Here is a 22,349-nt window from a genome sequence, read left to right as displayed (position 1 = left end):
CAACAGAGGGCAGTGTAAACTTATTACTGCCCATTCCCACACAGAGGGATGCTTTCTTTTATTTATTTTAAACAAAGCAACTTTGTACTAGAGGTGTTGTGAAATACATAATATTACCATGCTGTGCAGAGGAGGATGCAGACACGTCCAGCTTGTGATGCAAAGCCTTCAGCTGGAGGACCCGAGCAATTTAAGAACAGTGTCCACAATTAAACTTGAGAAAGATACATGGATGATTAGAACAGGACTGTTGTGTTGTGCCGAGGGCTTTTTAATTGTTTTAATAAATCCTGTCACGTCAACGAGGAAAATAATATAACTTTAAATGGATTCATAGTAGACAGGAAACACAGAAGCTGTGCTAAACATTAAAATGCATGTGCGCACATCCACCTACCCAAAGACATAAAAAACCCACATCCACCTCACAGGCGCGAACCACACACACACACACACACACACACACACACACACACAAACCTGAGAAAACAAAAGGTTTTCAGCTTGCCTCTGCACAGTGAAGCACATCTCAGACAGATCTCAGGTCAGCAAGGTGAATAATAAAGCTGTAATCCAAGCAAATATTTAAAGTGTGGAGAAAGTGCACGCCCAGCATATCAAATAAATTCAGCTTTTCATTCAAATTAAAACTCCTCCAGGTGGCTTTGTTGCTTTTTCTCCCACTTTATTGTTGTACCAGTTCAGCAGTAAAACATGGTTGAGACATTGGAGCACACTTGCAGGCCACCGTAGCCAGCTCTCAATAAATAGACCTATTAAATATGACAGATTGTGTTACAGCAGAGGAATATAAACCTGAAAAATGTCGAGCGCACAGAACAAGACGCTTTGAACAAAAGCTCCGTCTCTCGTTCTCTCCGACAGTTCAGCTGGTTGTCGCCGTGTAAATGTGCGTCAGGAACACGGCGACCGATGCAACGTGCAGACATTTGAACGGGTCCAAGTTGTCGTGAAAAAAATCCGAAAAGAGGAGCGTCAAAAGTAGTTTTCTGTCAATTTTGTTTGCCCGGGGGTTTTGTGAGCACTATCGTGTGAAAGAAAAAACAGGCAGCATTACAAACGGGGGAGAAAACACACACGACCCCCAGGGGACGTTCTAGGAAATAAATACAGCTCTTGCTTTGTTTGAAAAAAAAAAAAGAAAAGAAAAATATTTACACAGTATTGTACATGGAAGAAATTCAGAACATCCATCTGGGTCTCTCAGTCATAAAAAATATATATATATATAATAAAATCTACAGTAAAAGAATCAACTACAATACCAATTATTGAAATAAACAAAAGATTGTTGACTGTGAATGAATATACAGTACAATCACTGCTTTTAATGTCTTGTATACACAGTAGAAAGCACAAACGTGAGTGTGTGTGTGTGCGTGTTTGTGTGTGTGTGTGTGTGTGTGTGCACTCGTGGTGGGGAGTTTAAAAATGATTTGAAATCCCTGTTCATCACACATGAGACATGGCGTTTACTTCAGGATGAGCGTAAACACACAGCAGGCTGCCTTGAACTCGGAGCGATCATTAAAACACACGCACTACCCTCCCAAATCTCAATGTTTCAAACGGTGCCCGACAGCAAGAGGAAGCCCTTCCTAATCGCGTGTGTGTGTGTGTGTGTGTGTGTGTGTGTGTAAGTGAAGATGCTGACAGTCTAGTGGCAGCCACAAGCTCTGACCACCATGTTGCGGTATTTCTTGAGGATGACGTTGGAGCTGTCGTCGAAGTAGAGCACCGAGATGGCGTGGAGCTGCGTGGGCGCACAGCAGGGCTTAGGAACCGTCTCCGGGTTGATAAAATGAACCTGGGAAGAGCGAGAGAAGGGTGGGTTTAAACGTTAAACTCATCATTACACCACAAACCGATGGTTCAAGCATCACACACACACACACACACTGACTCTACTGTGGGAATAAAGCGCTTTTAAACGTCCTGCATCACATCACCGATGACGGTTTACTCAACAATTGATGAGATGATTAGACTCTTCGCATGTGTTTTTTTGGGGTGGAGGGTTTTTACTCACTAGGGTTTGCACGATGGCGTGGTTTGTGGCGTTCATGTAGGAGTTCAGCGGGAAGGCACACTCTCCCTCGCAGTAGTACGCCGCGTAACCTTCTGGAGCGATGATCCAGTCCTGAGAGAAGAGGAGGGGGAGAAATTCAGTTTGGAGAATTGGGAAAGTGGTATTTTTTTGTATTCCTTGAGCCTTTTTCTGATGATAGATGATGTTGTAATTGCACCTTTATTACAAAAAACACTGGCAGCACAGGTGCAACTACCGCATATTGTCATTAGTTTCTAATCTGCCCATTATTTCCTTGCTTAATAGTCTATAAAATGGCAGGAAGTTGTCGAAAAACTCAAGAGCTCAAAGTTGAAATATTTCAGTTGCTTGCTCTGGCTGAGCAAAAGTCCAAAAATACAAAGATTTAGTCCCTTAGAAGACAAAGAAAACCTGAAAATATTCTCATTTGAGAAGATGGAACCAGTGGCATTTGTAATGACTAATTTATATTCTGTCCTTGGATTAAGTGACTGATTGTTTTCAAAGCATTTCTTTCTTTCAGTGGCGTCTGGCCTGATCATGCCACTGCAGATAATCAGAGGGTGAGAGCAGCTGGAAAGACAAAAAAAAAGAAGTCTGCAGCTTATTGCTCAGAGAATACAGTTACAGTGTGGCAGCTGGTCAGTAAGAGGACAAAGTTCAGAGAGACTTCAGTGAGCACATCCAGCTGAAAACAACACCCTTGGATTCAAGTATTATGTGGACGGATTCTAGTCCGCCATTCCTCAGGATTCTTGGATATTGCAACCAGAAGTGTCCGATTTAGGCTTCAAGCAACGCTTTCCGTACCTGCCACCCCAAGTCTCTGAAGCTGACGTAGAGCTCGTGCTTCTTGCAGGCCTGCTTCTGGTCGGTACTGCTGTTTTCTGAGGAGGAAGACAGGAGAGAGGTTTTTACTCCAACGCGTGTGCCGTTATCCCATTCAGCTGCAAGAGTGATCACTCTGTGGTCAGACCCCAATTAGAGATGATAAGGAACAGACCTAAACACAGCCGATATCCACATACAAAACAGTAACATTCAAACAATGGCTGAAGGAAACAACCTCCAGATACAGCAGCAGTTTGGTAATTGTTTCAAATGAATGGGCCACCCTGCTTAGAGGTCACTCTGCTGGGCTTTGAGTTTCCACTGGATGAAACAGATGTGCAACACAGAGTGGACTCGCCCACTTTTTTTTTTTCTTCTCCCGAACTCAAGCCTTTACTTATTTCTCCCTTCCTTCATCTTCGCTCCTTTCAACATTTCCTTTCCCCTTCTACCCCATCCACGTGTAGAGAGAAAAAGAATAGTCTGTTTTCTATCTAACGGTATCTCTCTCTCTCTCTTCCTCTGGTGACCTCTGGGGTTCTGCGCTACATTAAGTTCCCGAGAGCGGCTCGCATTGGAAATGATCATGAGCAACTGGTTCTCATCATCCAGTTAAAAGACCGCTGGTATCCAAAAGTCCCAAACTGGCCCATTTGGCCCATGTGCTGTGGCCCCGGTTGCCCTACAGCGCAACGCAGATGTGCTCTCGCCATAAAAGCCTGCGCTGCCTCACCTCCACGCGGGGAACTTGGCCCCGCCGGCTCTGTAACGCTCGTGCAAACAAACAAAGACAGCAGAGGGATTTTTTTTGATTTTTTTTTTTAAAGCTCAGGCATTACGATCTAATGTTACAGCGGCTTCACATAAACACAGCGCTCTCACACCTCCAAGAACAAAGCGTGCATCACGTGGTTTTTTTTTGTGCACTGCTAGAAATCACACCGGTTCCAATGGCCGTGCTTTTTGTTGGATGTATTGTGTATAATCGTGGATGTACAATTAAGAACTCTCATGTGTCGGAGTGGATCAGCGCTGGCTGAAAATACAAAAACACACACAAACACACTTTCCGTGTTTACCTGCAACATTGGCCACTCTCAGCGCCTCTTGGTTCTTCGTCCCTTTGGAGCGGTTGGGGTTGCGCTGCTTGGCCCCTCCTTGCGCCGAGCGGATGCTTCGCAGGTGCACCTCGGTGGCTTTGAAGAAGGCCACCATGAAGGGCTGTTTATTCTGAGGCCCGCTGCGACCGATCAGCCCGGCCGCGCGGGGATTGATGCTCTCGCCTGCAGGGGGAGACAGAGAGAGCGGTTCAACAGGTGCTGGCGTCGCGGACATCTCGCTTTTTTTAAAGTCGTACGTGGTGATGCACGAGGAGAATTTGCAGAATGCGCCTGAAATCAAATAAACGTGTGCCCCGCTGTGTATATTTTGCATGCGTGTGGTCTTTCCGCTTTTCCTCACCGCAACCACATTTCTGTCTGTTTTACAAATGACATTTTCCTCCGTGAATTCCTTTCCCTTTCCCCCTCATCCCTTCTCCACCTCGGAAATGCCAAGAACAAAAACGTAACAGCGGACATCAAAGCGTCTCTACTTGTTGTGTCGGAGTGTGCGTTTTGTGTGTGTGTGTGTGTGTGTGTGTGTGTGCGTGCGTGTGCATGTGCATGTGCTCTCCAGCAGTGTCTATCTACTTCTATCTACTTCGTGCCTGATCGCCCATTACGTGGCAAATCAAAGCTTCTGGTCCCCCGCCGGCGACGGGATGTCCCGTGCGCCTGTCTGTGCATGCTCACCAATAACCCTTCGTACACACACACACACACACACGCACACACACGCACACACACGCTCATGGCCTTTCCAGCACTCCCCTCCCACAACACAAAAGCAATACAGTGTCTGTTTTCTTCACCTGACATGTAACATCCTGCCATCGAGCCAGAGAGATAATATTCTCAAACAAGCCTCTTGTACCTCACAGTGTTTGTTGATGAAGTTTTCCACTGACTAACAGCACAAGCTCTGTGATGACAAACTCCAGCTGAGATGTGATCCTCAGGATAACAGGGTGTGCTTTCTGAAAGCCTGCTGATGATGCTGAGGGTATGACGGATGAAGACGGGGGTGAATGGCTGATGATGAATGATGAGGACCAGGTTTTTGATTTATCTTTGCCGTGCGCACACCAGGAATGAATCAACAGATTCTTGCACTGATGTCAGCGCATGTTGTTCTATAATGCAGACCGTCTGGTCTGTTCAGACGTCAAACAACATCCACTCCACTTTAAAAGAGATACATGTCGTTCTTTTGGATCCGTTTGATCCAAAAGAACGACATGTATCTCTCAATATCTCAAGGACACTTCAACATGAAACTATGGGGAACAGGGATGAACCGCTACCTTGTGGTTTCAGGACGACCACTCTCCCCATGAATATGATAACTTTACATAGCACTAAAGTACAAAGTACACGGACATAAAAGGTTGTTAATAAATACATGGTGAAATGCCCGCACTTTTGTGGAAATGTTTACGTTACATTAACAGGTGACGTGACTCGCAGATTCTTGCCGTTTTGCATTGATTCGGCTTTTCTGCTGTTGCGTCTCTCAAAACAGAAAACAGATGTAAGCTCAACATTGAGCATGAATTGAGAGGCCGGATCAAATCTACAACCCCGTTTTAAAAATATGTGTAGAGGAAAGCAGCTCACTGCAGCCACTAATACTGATACAACGTGATGCTCACACATCTGCACTCATTCTGTTTTGCACAGGTTGAACGTTATTGTTATTATCTTGAAAATATATTTAGTGCAAAACAGGTTATTTGCAGCCACAATTGGTAATTATTTTGACAGATATTAGTTATTTTGTGCACAGATAGAACTTGATTAGTGATTGCACATTTTAGTATTTGTCTGATGGAGCGATCTGGTTTACTTGAAAGGGATTTCAATTGGCTTTATTCTATTATTTGAAAAAGCACAGATGGAGGAGTCACAAAAGGTTGGACCATTTTGTTCCAATTTTATTGGGGCGGTGCGGCCCGAACATTTTTCTTCCTCCAAAGTGGGGCGTGACAGAACAAGTTTGCATCATGCTGTATTGAAGAAGACTTGAAACTAGAGAATCAGACATAAACTCATGTTTACAGAGGGAATGAACTAAGTGAGAAGTACAGCAACTTTCTCATAGACTTCCTTACAATCAGACTTATTTTTACGACCGTAGGAGTCGCCCCCTGATGGCCATGACAGAGAATGCAGGTTTAAGACACTTCGGCATTGTCTTAACTTTTCAGAACCGGAGGTCGCTTCCTGGGTATAACTCATGGTAACGGATGGATAACTGGCCTACTTTGACTACTTTCATTCACACCTATACTTTAATTAATTAAGATATATATCAGTAGCTGGCGCAGGAACATAAACCTTAAGGATGATCGATTCGTAATTTATTACAATTACTGAGAAGACCATAACCAAATGATTCTTATTCAAAAAAATTCAATTGTATACAAGCCGCCATCCATTCCAGCCTAAGTCCTGTCACCCAAAGAGTGGACGTCATTCCTTTATTTCTAGCGCCGTCCAGCGCTACAGTTCAGCCGTCTATCTCTGTGAAAAACATTTTAATGTGCCGGGGAATACACTGATACACTGAGTGACACTCACCCTTTGTGCTATCCAGGGCCAGCTGCAGACCCAGGTTCCTGCCAGGGTTCAGGACCCAGTGGTTACTGGTGGCCGTCACGTCGAACACCAACCAGCCCTCCTCTGCTGCCCAGATCACCCGAGAGTCCAGCAGAACCAGGTCGGACTCCCTTGAGAAGGACACAGAAGAGCAGTTCACGTTTAAAGTCAGAGATGAACAGAAGTCAACGGGGGTTATGTGCACAATTACAAGAGATGGGTTGAACCCATGTGACGCAGCGTAAAGCTAAGTGACCGGAGCGCAAAGCAAAAGCAATGGAGTGGAGCGAGGGAGTCGGAGGAGTGTGACGGAGTGAAACAAAGAGAGAGAGATGGAGTAAGAATGAGAGGGAGGAGGACGGGAGGGAGGGCTCCAGATGGTGAGGCCCAGGGGAACACTTCATTTTCTTAATTGACAATAATGGCTTTATAAACGACCGGTCCTTTCATACACACAGTCCATCATTGGCTGGAAAAAAAAAAATTCTGTGGAAGAGCTACAAAGCCAGAGAGAGAAAGAGAGAGAGAGAAAACACAGCTGCGAAAGAACTGTGTGAAAAATAGCGAGTGAAATAGTGCATATCCAATTCAGTCCCATTGTCCGACACTGAACTCTGGATTTTCTACTCTTTCTACCATCAGAGACTAAAATCCCTTGTTCTTCATGTGGCCATTCATGTATCCCGACCTATTTTCTGACAGGGCAGATAGTGTGTCACAGAGCTCTGGTTCATTCATGTACCCAAGCCCGTCTCTGGCAAAGGAATAAATGCCCGTGTTGTTCCCTCCGGACAACAGAAACCTTGAGGAGGGGTCGAGGAGAGCAGGACACGGGCCTTTCCTGAGTCACATACACCTTCTGCACAGCCCGGATTACTGACACACGGAGATGGTGGAGACCGCCTTCGGGTGGAGAAACTTCCAGATAAGGGCTTATTTTAAAATATATAAATATAAGAACATAATGAAGAAGGCAGATATCACAAATTAACAGCGATATTGAAATTGATAGTCACAAATCTAGCGAGCCGTGCTCACCTGTCAGCGTGTTCCTCCAACACCTGGTAGATGCTGATGCGGAAGGTCTCGTTGTCGAAGCGTTCGTGGATGAAGTCTTTGTAAATCCGAAACTCGGCGGCGGTGACCGCCTCGCCCTCCGGGATCCGGGATAGGTCGAATCTGAACTCTCGGTGATGTCGCCGCACCGGCAGGAATTCCTTATCGTGCTCCACTGCGGGGGAAAAAAAAAAAATCAATAAAACCACAAAAAATGAGACGGATTGCACATATGCAGAAAATGCTTCTTTCCACATGAGCAGGGATTCTACATGTGTGCAGGGAGACACAGAGGGGGTAAAGTTGCTTCATATTACAAAAATATGTTTTTTTTTGTGTAGCATTGAGTTGCATCTCAAAAAGAAACAAAACCTGTTTGCAAAAAAAGTGCAAAAACAAATGTACCTCTCATTTTCTACAGTTTATCCTCTCACGGCCCTTCGACCGCGGCTGTTAGCAAGGAGCTGACATAGCTTGTCAGACTGTGGGGCAGTCCCGGATTAAAAACATCTCTAGATGTGCAGTACACATGTTGGCTAACGATTGAAACATTCACGAGTATGAGCACTGGGAGCAATGCATGCGGCGCACACTGAGCCATGATAGAGAGATGCAGGCGGAATCTGACAGCTTTATGAGCCCCTTTCTTCTCGCTCTCTTCCTCTCGCAGCCCCAGAGAGTCGTCCAGTCTGCCCTTCATCTGGTTCTCATGAGCTAAGGGGGGGTGGTTCCGTGTTTGGTGCACCCCGTCCCCGTCCCCTCCTCTCTCTCATCCCGGCTTTCCAAGCACCCCCCCACCCACAACCCCACCTCCTTGCAGCCGCAAGACGTGGCCCCCCTGACCCTGCTCCTCTCATGTCCCAGCAGGACATCCTAGGGGTCAGCGCCTTGTCTCTCAACATCTCCTGGCTGTCCCTCCACCTCCCTCTTTATCAACTGTCAGACAGACCGCCCACAAGTATGCAAACAGATACACACACACACACAAACACAATACATCATTTAGAAGCTTACGAAAAACATGAAAACACTACATCATCTTCTCAGAGCATCAATGGCATTTTGAGCTGTTTTTTTTCTCAACTTCTACACTGCAAAAAAGGAATTTCAAGAAAGTAAAAAAAGCCTTGTATCAAGAAAAAAAGTCATATTTGCCCAAAAAAAGAATATTAATCTTGTCAAGCATGTTTTGATTAGAAAAAAATTCTAATTTTAGGAAAGTATGCCTTACTTTTCTTGATTTTTGGCTTATTTTAAGAAATCTTGTCAAGCAAAAAAATCTGCCAATGGGGTAAGTTTTTTTTGCTTTGATTGAATAGAAGAATGTTTTGCTTCTTTCTAGAATGGCTGTTTTTGCAGTGTATATATTGTAGATTAGACTAGAAATTACCTTTCTTCCTTATTTATACAGCACCAATCAAAACTAGACTAAAAGTACAGAGATTTACATTGTATTATAATAATTCAATTCAGAAAAAAACAGTTTAAAGCCATCATCCTTGGAAATGTAACGGGCATTAAAAATAAAAAAAAGTGATATTTGTTTACCTGACATCTACATATCCAAATGATTGATTACATGAAACAAGAAAAAGAGTCGACAGCCACACTCCCTCTGAGAGCTGAAAATACCAAAATGCCAAAATGCTGAAGTTTAGAAGGTTTAATGTTGAACATGTTTTTACCATCTTGGTAATCAACGCTGAAAGATTAGGCCCATGGGAATGTCAGTAGTTTTGCAGGTATTTGGTCAGACATGATGATAAAGTTAGAAAAAAAGTTGAGACATAGCCAATAATTGGACTACTGGAAAAAAGAAAAGTCAAAAATGATTAGGATCCATCCTCTGGAGACCACGAATGTTTGTACAACATTTCGTAGCTGTTGAGAAACTCCTGTTTGGACAGGCGGTCTGACAGCCATCCCTAGAGCCGTGAACATAATAGTTTACGGTCCTAATACAGTTAAGACGTCGACCTCATGCCCCTGCAGGGTTGAGTAGTGGTGACGGAGGACAGCCCTCTCCAGCAGCCATTTTTTTTTTTGCCTGTATCTGAACTTGGCAAGATCTTTGCCGAGCTATCGTCACACTAGTGCACACACACACACACACACACACACACACACACTCACACACACACACATAACACTTCCCAAGAATCTCTGACCCCAGCATACCAGCTGTTAGTAATATAAGTGTGCAGTGATGTAAAAGTTATGCGGGTCTCACTGCCCTTCTCGTGCGTGTCACTTCCTTCACTGCACACCTGCCTCTTTGTCTTCATCGGACCCGTTTCCCCTCTTCACTCTTATTTAGTTTCCCCATTGGACTTTCTCCCCCTACGACCCCTTTCATTTACGTCTCTATTAAACCCAGTTGCTGAAGGACGTTGTACAAAAGGCAGCACTGAGAGATGATTGGCCAGAGCAGCAGTAAAGAAGGGGTCTAATTACTCTTCAATGAGGGACAGCTCTTCGGCCTGTTAGCCGTTAGCTTTGGGCTCACTTTGTCCTGGATCGGCTACGGGGACGTTGGACTGGTTTGAGAAGCTGAGAAGTCTGGAAAAAATGGAGTTAGACTTGTATAAATCTCTCTGTCCACACTGTAGAGCAGCCAGCCAGACCTGTCGGACCAAACTGCCCCAGAGAGGAGAGTCAGGAGACCCGAGATGGAGACGGAGCTAACCCAGATAGCACCTAATGCTACTCCACTGCCCAGCCTACCCCTGGCTGTCTGATGTCCTGTCACAGGAAGATAAGATGGATGAAATATGACTTCAACAGGAGGTTGGTGACCGTTGAGCCCAGATCTTTACAGAGGACCCGACTCCATCGTGGTCATCGGATCAGGCTGCACTTGACGGACAGGACTCCAGCGGGACAAGAGGAGGCGGACTCTGTGTTTACGATCAATGATGCTTGGGACTCAAACAGATTTTCGAATGTCTATCCAGATAATTAGTTTTGGTCCTATAAATGATCCTTGAACCCTTGAATACTAGTCCGCTGGTGACCAAATGTTCTCCATTCAAAAAGAGGAATATATCAAAGTAAGGACGACTAGTTCATCCCTCTCTCTCTCTCTCCCTCGTACCTCTCTGCTCCAGGGCCTGCTTGTTCCTCCACCACACCAGGGACCTCTCACTCCTCCTGCAGCTGAGCGCAGGTGCACTCCCTCTGGGGAGAAAGCCAGACCTGCCGCCCCTCCACTGTGAAAGCTCTTGATTTGTTCCTTGTGAGAACAGCTGGATGCCGCGGTGCAACTCCCACACCAACTATTTATCTCGCATCGCTTTCCATTTCCACTCCTCATCGCATGAATTTCATCTGTACAGTTTGAGCGAAAAAGGAGAGTGTAGCCCACAGAGTGTATAGCCTCTCTCTCTCTCTCTCTTCCAGGCCATTATAGCAGCATGGCAGTCATTAGATGAGGGGGAGAGGCACAGTCAAAGCCAAGCGGGTGCATTTATGACTTCCTATGGGAGGAAGTGAGTAGCCATCGCCCCACCTGTGTCGCGAACATACGCACACCACAAACATGGGGAACACACCCTCTCATGGCTTATGAGCCCTTCATTCTGAGGAGGCGGCGTCCGGATCAGTCGCTGCTGCTCCTCACACACACACACACACACACACACACACACACACAGCTATCACAAAGTGTTTCCTGTGAAACACGGTAACTCAATCATTATGGGTTTCTGTAATCCATAATTAAAGATGCAACAACACACACATGCAAAAAGACAAACACACATGTACACATGTATACACACACACACACACACACACACACACACACACACACACACACACACACACACACACACAGAGCTGCTTTTATCATTTGGTCAGATGCCCGATTTGCTTTTTATACAAACTGCTGACGGTGCACAGTTGGCCCACATCATTTGACTTGTGTGCACCGCACACGTGCACAGCAGCACACGTGCACAGCAGCACACGTGCACAGCAGCACACATCAGAGACGTTGGGATGACGACGACCTCTCTGTCCTTTAAGCCTCCCGTGCACCTGGTCACCACAGGGTGATACGGTGTGAACACTGTGTTCGCATCTTTCATGAGTTATGCTTCCCCACAAGGCCTGCAGCTTCCTCACCACGTACTCCAGAGGCTCTGCCCGCTAACATCCAAAAGCTCTGATCTTTTTCCAGAAAAAAAGAATTTGAGGTTCACTATTTTGCAGCCATGCTTTCTGAATTTGATTTCATTTAACTGCATATTATACATATTCTTTATCAAAATCCCTCTCAACATGTCCGTACTTTATTTAGTGTTCATGTATGATCCTATTTACAAGTATTGCTAGCGTAGCCAAAGAAAAGTGTATGTTTATATTTTTATATGTTTATATTTATACATAAGTATATATACAGGGTTCATGCACATGGATTTCCATGACTTTTCCATGACTTTAAACCAAATTTCCATGACCAAACATCTAGTGAAATCTGGGTGTAAACATGAAAAAAGTGAGAAAATGTAGTATTTAAACTAACAATGAGAATTCAAAGCATACAGTAAACCTTAAATGACACAAATAAATGAGAGACAATAGTTTGATTAACAGAATAAACATTTACATAGATGCCTGTATGTATGCCTGCTTATATTTTTAGCGTCTTTCTTTTAAAAGCATATTCATTATTTCAATCTCAGCGTAAATGAACGCCATGAACACATGAATATAACACGTTTACATGACTTTTCCAAAACTTTTGGCAGTTTATTTTTTTTCAATCACTTTTCCAGGCCTGGAAATAACCATTTTACAATTCCATGACTTTTCCAGGTTTTCCATGACCATAAGAACCGTGTATATAGTGGGTGACCAGTTCCTTCATTCCCATGATTATAGGCACCGCAGCACCATCCTACTCGCACCAAATCCGCAGCTTAAAATAGTTAAAAATACACTATTTACCCCTGTTTGAGTAACATTTGCTTAAAAGAAACTGTAATTCTCATGTGTGTAGGGAAATCATCTAGCCTTTAAAAATAAAAAAATAAAACTTTTGACCTAAATTCTTCAATAGGAGCAAATGCAGCTTGAGTCTGAGAGCCGCTGACAAGCTAAGGAATTCAGAAAGTATTCAGAGACGCACTAACACTGTTGGTTTTAGTTTTATGGAACTCACAAAAATATAACCAGCCTCATCCTGCAACTCCCCTTTCTCTCTACTTGTATCTCCCTCCCCTCTCCTCTCTCCCCCACCCTCCCCCTTCTGCCGGCCGGGCCAGCAGACCTAAGACACTTCTCCGACACCTCGAGCTCCGGAGCTGCAGCGAGCCAAATCTGACGGCTCGTATTAGCCCGAGCGTCTGTCCGGCACCCTCACACCTCTCAGTCCCGCCTCGCACGCTTCCGCTGCTCTGCAGGAGGGGGATCTCACCCCTGGCACCACTCTCACTTCTCTCAACCGACAGCTTAAGCTCCCCACCCCTCCCTCCCTCCATCCCTCTCCCTCCTCCCATTCCACCTCCAGTTCTCTTGAGATTACTGTGCAACCATTATCTGCAGCTCATTCTGCATCCCCGGAGAGCCCATTAACTCTAACGGCACACACCTGATTCACAAACCAGAAACTAGAAAAGGCGATAAGTCAAATCGGGGTCACATCATTTCACATGGAAGTAAACGAAGCCGACCGTAACACCACATAAAGTCACGCTAAATTGATTGATGCGCCGTAATGATCCGTCTTCCTTTTCGACAGTGTTTTTAAGCACAGTGTTGGGAACAAGTAAGTCATAGTTTCCAGAAGCCAAAAGGAGAGAGGGGAAGAAAAACAGAGTGCAAGGAAAGGGCAGAGTGCTCAAGATGTTTATCCTACAAAAAGAGTACAGACGGTTTTGATCTCTCGGGTACCGGGTGACTACCCACAGTAGGGCGATTACCACGTTAGGAAACATCCTGCCGACTGGCGACTGCTGATGACATCATGCCTGTGTGATGTATTTGTGCGGCTGCGGGGCCCGACAGCGCTGGCTCCCTGGGAAAGGGTCAGCGGAGTTTAATGCTATAACTTATTGACACTTAACGATCATTAACTCACTGCAGTGCGTGTGCGTCTGTGTGTGTGTGCGTCTGTGTGTGTGTGTGTGTGTGTGATCACGTGCCTGTGTGCAAGTAGAAGCAGTAACCACAGGAAGAAGAGTCTTTACATTTAAGACTTGTGGTTGAACTAAACGTTTCTGAGGGCCATTGAGAGGCCTGAGATTATACCCGGAGCGGCTTTGGTGAACTCTCTCTCTCCCTCTCGCAGCAGCCATCAAACACGCTTGCCCTCTGCACCCGTAAACCGTAGTGCTGGGTTCCACCTCATGCTTCGCTGGGCATCGTGGACCAGAGATTTATACGGGATATGCAACAGCCTGGAACTCGCAGGAATGCGTCCGACTGTAAAGCCTCTACCTCAGTCCTTCACAGGGCGACCGCGCAGCTGCAGCTGTGCTAAAGGGTCGGTCCGTCCAAACCACGAAAATCACAAATCACCTTCCCGAGATTGGTACCTAACCATGCAGATAGTTTTAGTTTAAAACAATGGTTTCATTTCAGATAATACGGTCATTCGCTTTCTGGAAGAGAGCTACTGTAAGAAGAGCGATGCCTCTCTTAACTGGTTAGCTTAGCTTAGCATAAAGACTGAAAACAGGGGGAAACAGCTAGCGTGGCTCTGTCAAAATGTGACAAAATCCGGCTGCCAGCACCTCTAACGCTGACTAATAAACAAGTAATATCTTGTGTGTTTAATCCGTACAGAACCGTGTAAAAACAAGAACCGTGGACTATTTCTTGTCTGGTAGAAGTTGCAAACCAGTGGAGACTCGCCTGCGGGCTTTAGCTTCACATTTCACGAACAGACAAAAGAGTATTCTCCATCCTAACGTCTAACTTGAAGCTTCTTTGATACCATTAGTGGTACGCTTTTTTTTGCCAGAGTGGTGGTGAATCTGAAGAGCCCACGCTACGCTGATTGAAGGTCCTGCAGGGCAAATTGAGTCATCTCCGAAATTGGAAACGTCTACTTCGCCGTGTTCCCTCAGAAGTCTTTCAAGAGAAGCTGCACTACGGTGAAAGGCGACAAAGAAAACCACATCCTAATTCTTCAGCGGCCATTGTTCTGTGGCGGGATAGCATGCGTTGAGAGACAGGGATGAAGGGGTGTGGAGAGACCGGTGCCAAGCAGAGAGGGATCTCAGCAACCATCTGCAGGATAAAACAACTCGGAGACGTGGAACCACAGCCGCTCAGTTTCCCCCTCTCACTCTTCCCCTCATCCCCTTGTGTTTTATGTTCTTTAATTTTGTGGCCACACGGGCCACACCCTTCTCGACCAGCCAAACCGCCTCTTATTATAGACCTAAAAAAAAAAAAAAAGAAATTCACATACAATACGCACATTGGCACACACAGATTTCCCCGATGTCGGCATAAAACGGTTTTATATTTTCCTCCTGCGTCCCAGAACGGCATCACGGGCACACATGACGAGCGCATTGGCACCCGGATTATTTTTTATCAGCTTGTTGTTTATTTTGTTTTAATTACAGCCTATTGTTTTTTTCAATAAACAAAATAAGTGTGGAGGAAACACAGCTATACGCCTAAACAAACAGAAAACTGCCACATGCAGCTCATATTCCACGCTGCACAATTTCATCACTTATAAAAAAAAAAAAAAAAAAACACACTTGCATTCGAGTTGTTGCTTGGCTTTTACAAGCTTTCATTTGGCTGTTGGGACGTGTGGAGAAATCTGGTCAGTATTACGGGCTTCCGCTAACGCAATCTTCCGCGAGGACAGCTAACACACATCATGCAGTGCAGCTGGTGGGCAGGGTAAGTGGCTCGGAAATAGTGTTTTACCATGCAAGAGCACACACACATAACGAATGCTCTCAAAGCACATTGCTCTCCCACAAGGACAAGGAATAAACACAGCAATGCACTCCGTTTAAAAGAAATGCACGGCACCCGTTCCTGATCTATCTTTTCGTCCTCTCATCTCCTTCCTCCTCTCCCCTTATGCCCTTTTCGGTGCCCCAATACCAAGCAAAAAACTGTATTTGTTTTCGCAGCAGCGGAGCCGTTGGTCCCAGGATCTCTGGCTGCGCTCTGGCCCACATCTGCTCTCTCGGCTTCACCGCTTGGTACCCGCCGTCATAGAAGTGCAGGGGAGTCTTATGTGCTGCCGGTCACTGATAAGGCGAGGCCGAAGTAACCCAGATGAAAGAGAAGTGGCTAAACGGGTCGGAGTATCACTCATTCTTTGTTATTTTAATAGCTCGCAGCTCACTTTAATGTCTCAATTCTTCTTCTTTCTACACGCATTGTCTCGCTACGTTTGGAGAGGCGGACAGGAACAAAAATAAAAGAAGTAAAAGCCGGAGAGTGAAATCATTAGAGAAACTAAAACGAGCCCAACATTCCTGGCAGCGAAGGAGCGCCGTCCATCACAAAAGCTAGAACGCCCGCCGCTTCGTACATCTGGGCCTTTTTGGACCACTTGCCACATTGTCGAGTCCCACCCGCGGAGCGTTTCATCATCCCTCCCAGCGAGCGCCTGAGCCGGGCCAAGAGCACAGAGGCTCCGCTATGTACATCCAGATGTCACTCTGGACTCCTGGGTTCAACAGGTGAATCTGAGAGACAATAAATGGAGGAGGGAAAACCAGCGTTTTCTCTGGTTCTGCCCGCCGCCTGCAGCTTAATAGAGTCTGCATTCGTCTCCATTTGTGTTATTTATTCCCGCGCCAGACATCAGCGCAATACATCAAACCGCGGACAGCATTAGGAGAGATTACCTGACAGGAAGGCTATCTGTACCGACTGTTACATTCCTCTGCTTTTGCTCACTCCAAGTCCAGCAGAAGGCAATAAAACATGCACTCAATAACACTAATTAGCTCCAGAAACATTCCTCTCGGGCAAAACAAAGGAGTTGTAGTTGTACTCGTACACACACACACACACACACACACACATGTGCTTTTGCTTCACTAGGAGTGAATACAGAAGCGATTATACAAATCTACGGGAGGGAGAAAGGCGTACGAACAGTGTCAAGGACAGGCTGCGCACACAGAGGAGTGACTGGCCTTCAACACCGCTTTGTGTTTTCATTTGCTCTTCCTCAATGTGAAGCCTCCTCAAAACACATTCGGGGGAAGAAGCAGCTTCGAGCGTGAGACGCAGAGACCGAGACGGACAAGTCCATCAGCTCAGCGATGGACAACAGAGTGTGTGTGTGTGTGTGTGTGGGGGTGGGTGGGGGTTATGGGAGAGGGAAGGAGTGAGGAATGAAGTGGAGAGGAAGGGAAAGCTGTGTTTTTGGGTTCAGAGAAAGTGTGTGTGTGTGTGTGAATATGTATGTGTGAGAGAACGAGAGAGAGAGGTGGGGAGTGGAAAAACACACAAAAGAACTTGAGAAAGTGTTGAAATGTTTTATGTCTGGAAGCACGAGAGGTTTAAGCCCCTGGAGGTGGAGGGCCAGAGCCGGAGGTTGGAGACTAAACACCACGCAACACCACCGGGACCGTATGATAACTCGCTAATTAAAACTGGGAGGCCAGCGCTGATAATCAATACTGTTTGTTCAGGAGGGCAGGGAGGGAAGTTCGGTATCGGATGGTCCTGCGTGTCGGACGCATTGAGAGACGGGGCCAGGCGGGGATGGTGGAGGTCGAGATGAGGGGACTCGTTGGACTCTGAAAAAGATAAAGTTTCCCCTGCGCAGCTGCTTTGGCCGGCAGACAGAGGGGAAACATCTGCATTAACCTCAGCATGAGGCACGAGAGTGAAGCTAAGCGCCTCTAGCGTGACACAACTGTGTGAGCCGGTGACACAATGCCGTCCGGGAGCCAAAGACTCTAATGCATCCCAACTGATCCATCGGTTTGGGACATTTCGGCTCAGGTCTCCGTCTCCTTCCTGCGCCAACGCGCTCTGTAAAGCAGAGAGCAATGGCCGACAAACGGGAGCAGACGGAGGGCCGTGAATGTGAATGGTGGAGGGCCAGCTGGTGCTCTGTCCGGTCACCAAGGAAACGCAGAGGATAATTACCTGCTAGTGCACTGACTCACCTTCAGACAAGTCTGCTACGATACATCTGCCGGCTCTGATCACAGCCTCAACTCACCAGTTAAATATTCTCAATTTACAATGATGACCTGGCCAAGAGGCAGTAGCACAGATACAATACAGTATCACAAACACATGAGAAAATGGCTAAAAACAACATAGGTAGATTAATAAACACTACCTACAAAAAAAGGAGGATTACTGGATGTTCTTCGTGCAACATTTGGGGCGAGATAACGACCAAAATGTCGAGAGAAAGAGAGCGGTGGAGCTTTGTTTGTGTACTGATTCTGTTTAGTTAAAAGTATCACATCTGGTGCCGATTATCAGCAGCAACACAGAGCAATTAAACGCACCCGGGTAGCGCGCGTTGTTTTTTTTTATACTTTTAATTAACTCCAATTGCACACTGTACGAGGCCAAACTCTATTCTAGTCTTGAGTTACAGCTTTGAATCTTTAAAAAGTGTGAGTCTGATGATATTATATGGCCAGGGTTTGTTTTTTTTGTCAAGAAAAATGAAAGAAAAACTAATTATTCAGGATCAAAAATGGCATGTTTGCACATAAAAGTAATTTTTACTTGGCAATTGGTGCATCGCACATTTGACAAAATAGTATGAAGACAAAATTTCAAGATATAAATGTGACATAAACAAACAATATAAGAGTAATATGTTACAATATGTCTGTTATTAGTGTTAGATGTCTATTTAAAGCGAGTTATTCCCTTTAAAGAGTTTATCTTTCCAGTAGAAACCAATGGGCTTGGAGACAGAGTAGGATAGTTGGAAAATATTAAAGGGACAGACAATATAATAACATACATAATGTACACATAATATGTATATCGTTGCTTTCTTACCATTTAACTTATAACAACATCATGATAAGATCGCTGAAGATGAAAAGAAAAAAACCATTATACTGAATTAATGACCAGCCCAAAAGGGACACACACAAACACTGACGCACACACACACACACACACACACACACACACACACACACACACATACACAAACCTCACCTCGGGCTACGTTAATCCATGCCAGACGGCATGAGTGCAGACAAAATAAGGAAGCGGTGACTAACACATCTCACGCGGACATTTTACAGTAAAAGACTTCAAACCGCTCCTCCCACACAAACACAGGTGTTGATGCTGCTACCGTTTCCGTCATCCAGGATGCGAATAGCAGACGTCCAAGTCACGGCCCTTTTTTTCCCGGAGGTGTAAATGGGAATTTCAGGTTTGGGGCGTAGTGAGTGTTTGTGCATGTGCGCCTGGATGTTGACTGGCCTGAGTGAGTTTAACTTGAACTGAACTGAACTGCAGTGCAGCACAGGCAAAAAAAAGTAGCGGCCAAAAACCCCTGGAAGCTGTGGTTTGTTAAAGAGGAAATGCCCTAATTCACAGTGGCTGAGGGTTAATGCTGCCAGACACCACTGGGACTACATTAAATAACAGTTACAAGAAGGAGTATAGCTGTGTGTGCACACAGGCAGAGTATGTATAAATAGTGGCATGTAATATATTAAAAAGCACCTATTATAATTTGTATTTTCATACCTTTCTGTGCACTTTTCTGTGCTGCGATCACTTCGCTGGCGTGTCATCGCGGCACGTCCGGCACACACCCAGTGCCACGGGTGACCTGTGCTTCGTGTTGCAGTGTACATTCTGCATGGATGCCGTAAGCCATTTACACAGCTGGGCTTTTAAACCCCGAGGTGACTCAGTGAGAGGACGTCCCGGGTCTGGGGTCTGTCCCAAAGCCCCACACCCGCCTTCGCTGGCAAGCGGTACCGAGAGTCTGCAACACTCACACGAGCTGACGACAAAAGTGGAGCAGTGGCACTCGGGACGGACGAGCAAATCTTTCTTAAGAAATATGAATATTAAGAGACATATTCTTTGAGTTAGTTTACATTCTACCCCTGCGCCTTCATGATGCACCCATAGAGAGATCAGATGCATTCTTGTAGTGTTCAACCGTATATATATACAATTATAAACCAGTGCATGAAAGCTGGCCTCTCAGGAAGCAGCAACCAGTGTACAAAGTCTGACTAATGTACCTTGGCACAGCAGTTATGGAGACATGCAGAGCTTTGAGGGACAGTTTTTAAATAAAAGCCACACTCATTTGCTCTCAGACGACCTAAATAAGAAAACAAACCCACAAGGAGCAAATGCGGATAGGAAGGAATTCTGGAGAGGAAGTAGTCAATCCATCCGATAGCCATCGCTTACTTCTCTGTCTCTCTCTCTCTCACGTGAAGGGTAATGACACAGAATATGATCTGCTGTTTTGAATCAAGCTGCCGGGACACACATTTGATGAGACTCGGGGAGAAACCTAACAATGAACCCTACTGACTGATGCAACACGTGGCAGATAGCACACACACACACACACACACACACACACACACACACACACACACACACACACACACACACACACACACACGCACACAATGCAATGAGAAATGCACACGTTATATGCAAATTAGTGAACTGAGTGACATGGTGAGGAAGACTCAGCCTGGACAAGTGCCATCAGTAATTACTTTACCCACAAGACTTGACAGGAAAAAGCTGTGTGACTTTATTTTCATGATCCTCTAATATATTACATTAAATGCTCTCTCCAGCTGATGTGACCCATTCTCTGTCTGCTTTAAGCATCATCCCTTGCTAAAAGAAATGGACTGAGTCCCGACCATCTGCCGTCTGTCTCTCTCTCTCTCTCTCTGTCTGTCTCTCTCTCTCTCTCTCTCAAAAGCTCCCTTCTTCCTTGTCAGCTTACTGCGGCCCCGGCCCTTGACTTTGCGAGTCTCTGTGGTCAAATCCATCTGTGTCGCAGCCTGTCAAAAATAGTCACAATGCAGCAGCTCCCTCGGTAATTACAGTGCAGTGAGTGAGTGGAGGAACCAGTGTCACCTCCCTCCCTCCAGCCAAGGCACTCCAACAATGATCTTTCCAGGATTGGACAATTTCGCCAAAACATCTCTGCCGAACAACGATAAAGGTTTAATGCACTGAAATTGATCGCGGCTACTTATCTGGAACATAAGCGGGGCAACGATGTGTTTATCCGTCCGTAAATCTGACACCGCCTGCTAATGTTGTGATGATTTGCTCTTAACAACCTCTGATTGTTGCTGACAGCAATAAAAAAAAATGGCAGATGGTTGGATTTCAATAAACATTCTTAAGAGATAAGCACATTGGTTCCGGGAACAACATTTAACAACCAAAAACTAAGCAGAAATATGACACGTGAGGGACGCGCCTCCAGCAACACGACAGTGGATACTGTGACCAAAACTAAAACTAACGAAACTAACTTAGGAGCGTCACGGACTTGCATTATTTTGGAGAGTCTAAAGGGATGTCTCCTGATTAGAAGGGAGGGAGGACCCAGTGCACTTTGAACCCATCCTGCTGTTGACTTACTCATTCTTTAGATAACACATGGTTGACATATTAGCTGCTGGCTGGTCCATCGTCTGCAGCACCTGGACATTAGCTGGCTGCACAGCTGTTTAACAGAGACGGACACTGGAATGTGATACAGCTGGTATTATTATTATTACGTTGTAAAGGTGGTTGTTGTGCTAGGTCTCCTGTGTGTGCATGTATGTATCAGGAAAATACAAGCGGAAGGAACGAGATACAATCCACAACTATCACCTGTGACTCATAGATAGCCTATGGCTAAAAAAAACAGCAAGTGGAGAGCAATACTTGCCGTAAACACTGAATATATGGCCTGTATAGTTGTAGCAGATCATTTAACAACATATACAGAATCCCTTAAACCAACAACGTGGAAAAAATGTGTGCGCCCATAAGAGATATTTCCATTTTAGGGACTTATAATATTTCCAATATTCACCTAATTCAACTGTATGGTATTAAAGAACTGGGAGTGACTGGTGCATCGTAGTGACTTTAGTATTTGCCATCATTTCCAACGTCTCTAACTCCTGTAAAGTCGTATTTTCAACCGAAAATAAAGACGCTTACCCAAATTGACAAAGCTCATGACCATGTCCGCGTCGTTCAAGAAGTTGTTGTCCTGCACGCTGGCTATCGGCGGCCCCTGGGTGGTGAAGACGGGCTTGTAGGGGTAGGAGTACCGGTCCTCGTCCCCCTCCGTGGACATGGCGTTGTACAAGTCCAACATGAACATCGGGGCCGCGTTGTGCTTCCCGTGGAGGTGCGGTCGCGGCCGGTGCGGCAGCCCCAGGATCGACAGGATCTCCCGCTGCATCTCCCTGCGCTCCTGGCTCTTCAGCCGCCGGTGGATGAAACTGGAGTGGAACTCGTTATCCAGCGTAAAGTTCGTGAACGCGGTGTCCGCCAGGACGCAGTAGCTCCACACCAAGAGCAGAGCGGGAGCACGTCTGTCCAAAATCGGTGCCATGGCGCGGCGCTCGCCGTGCGTAATTGCGCTTCAGTTCTGTTCGCCGAGAGAAGGAGGAGGGAAACAAATGGATATTAAACTTGTAGCAACAGGCTCCAACGTCAGGTACGGACCCTCATGTTGAGGGGAGTGCTCCCGAAATGAA

At 45.7% G+C, this 22,349-nt stretch overlaps 1 protein-coding gene across 1 annotated transcript; it reads right to left on the bottom strand.

Annotated features, from left to right (window-relative positions):
• Positions 1 to 695: 695 nt before the first annotated feature.
• Positions 696 to 22,204, bottom strand: bmp7b (bone morphogenetic protein 7b; the record flags this gene model as incomplete). Its single annotated transcript, XM_079226795.1, has 7 exons — positions 696 to 1,828; positions 2,051 to 2,161; positions 2,882 to 2,958; positions 3,982 to 4,185; positions 6,583 to 6,731; positions 7,639 to 7,831; positions 21,805 to 22,204. 7 exons carry the CDS (start codon positions 22,202 to 22,204, stop codon positions 1,679 to 1,681), a joined length of 1,284 nt encoding a protein of 427 aa, XP_079082921.1. The 3' UTR covers positions 696 to 1,678.
• Between the last annotated feature and the right edge of the window lie 145 nt (positions 22,205 to 22,349).

Source organism: Taurulus bubalis, assembly GCF_910589615.1.
Source record: "Taurulus bubalis genome assembly, chromosome: 11".
In the NCBI taxonomy this organism is placed as follows: domain Eukaryota; kingdom Metazoa; phylum Chordata; class Actinopteri; order Perciformes; family Cottidae; genus Taurulus; species Taurulus bubalis.
This window is presented reverse-complemented; position numbering and strand designations above follow the sequence as displayed.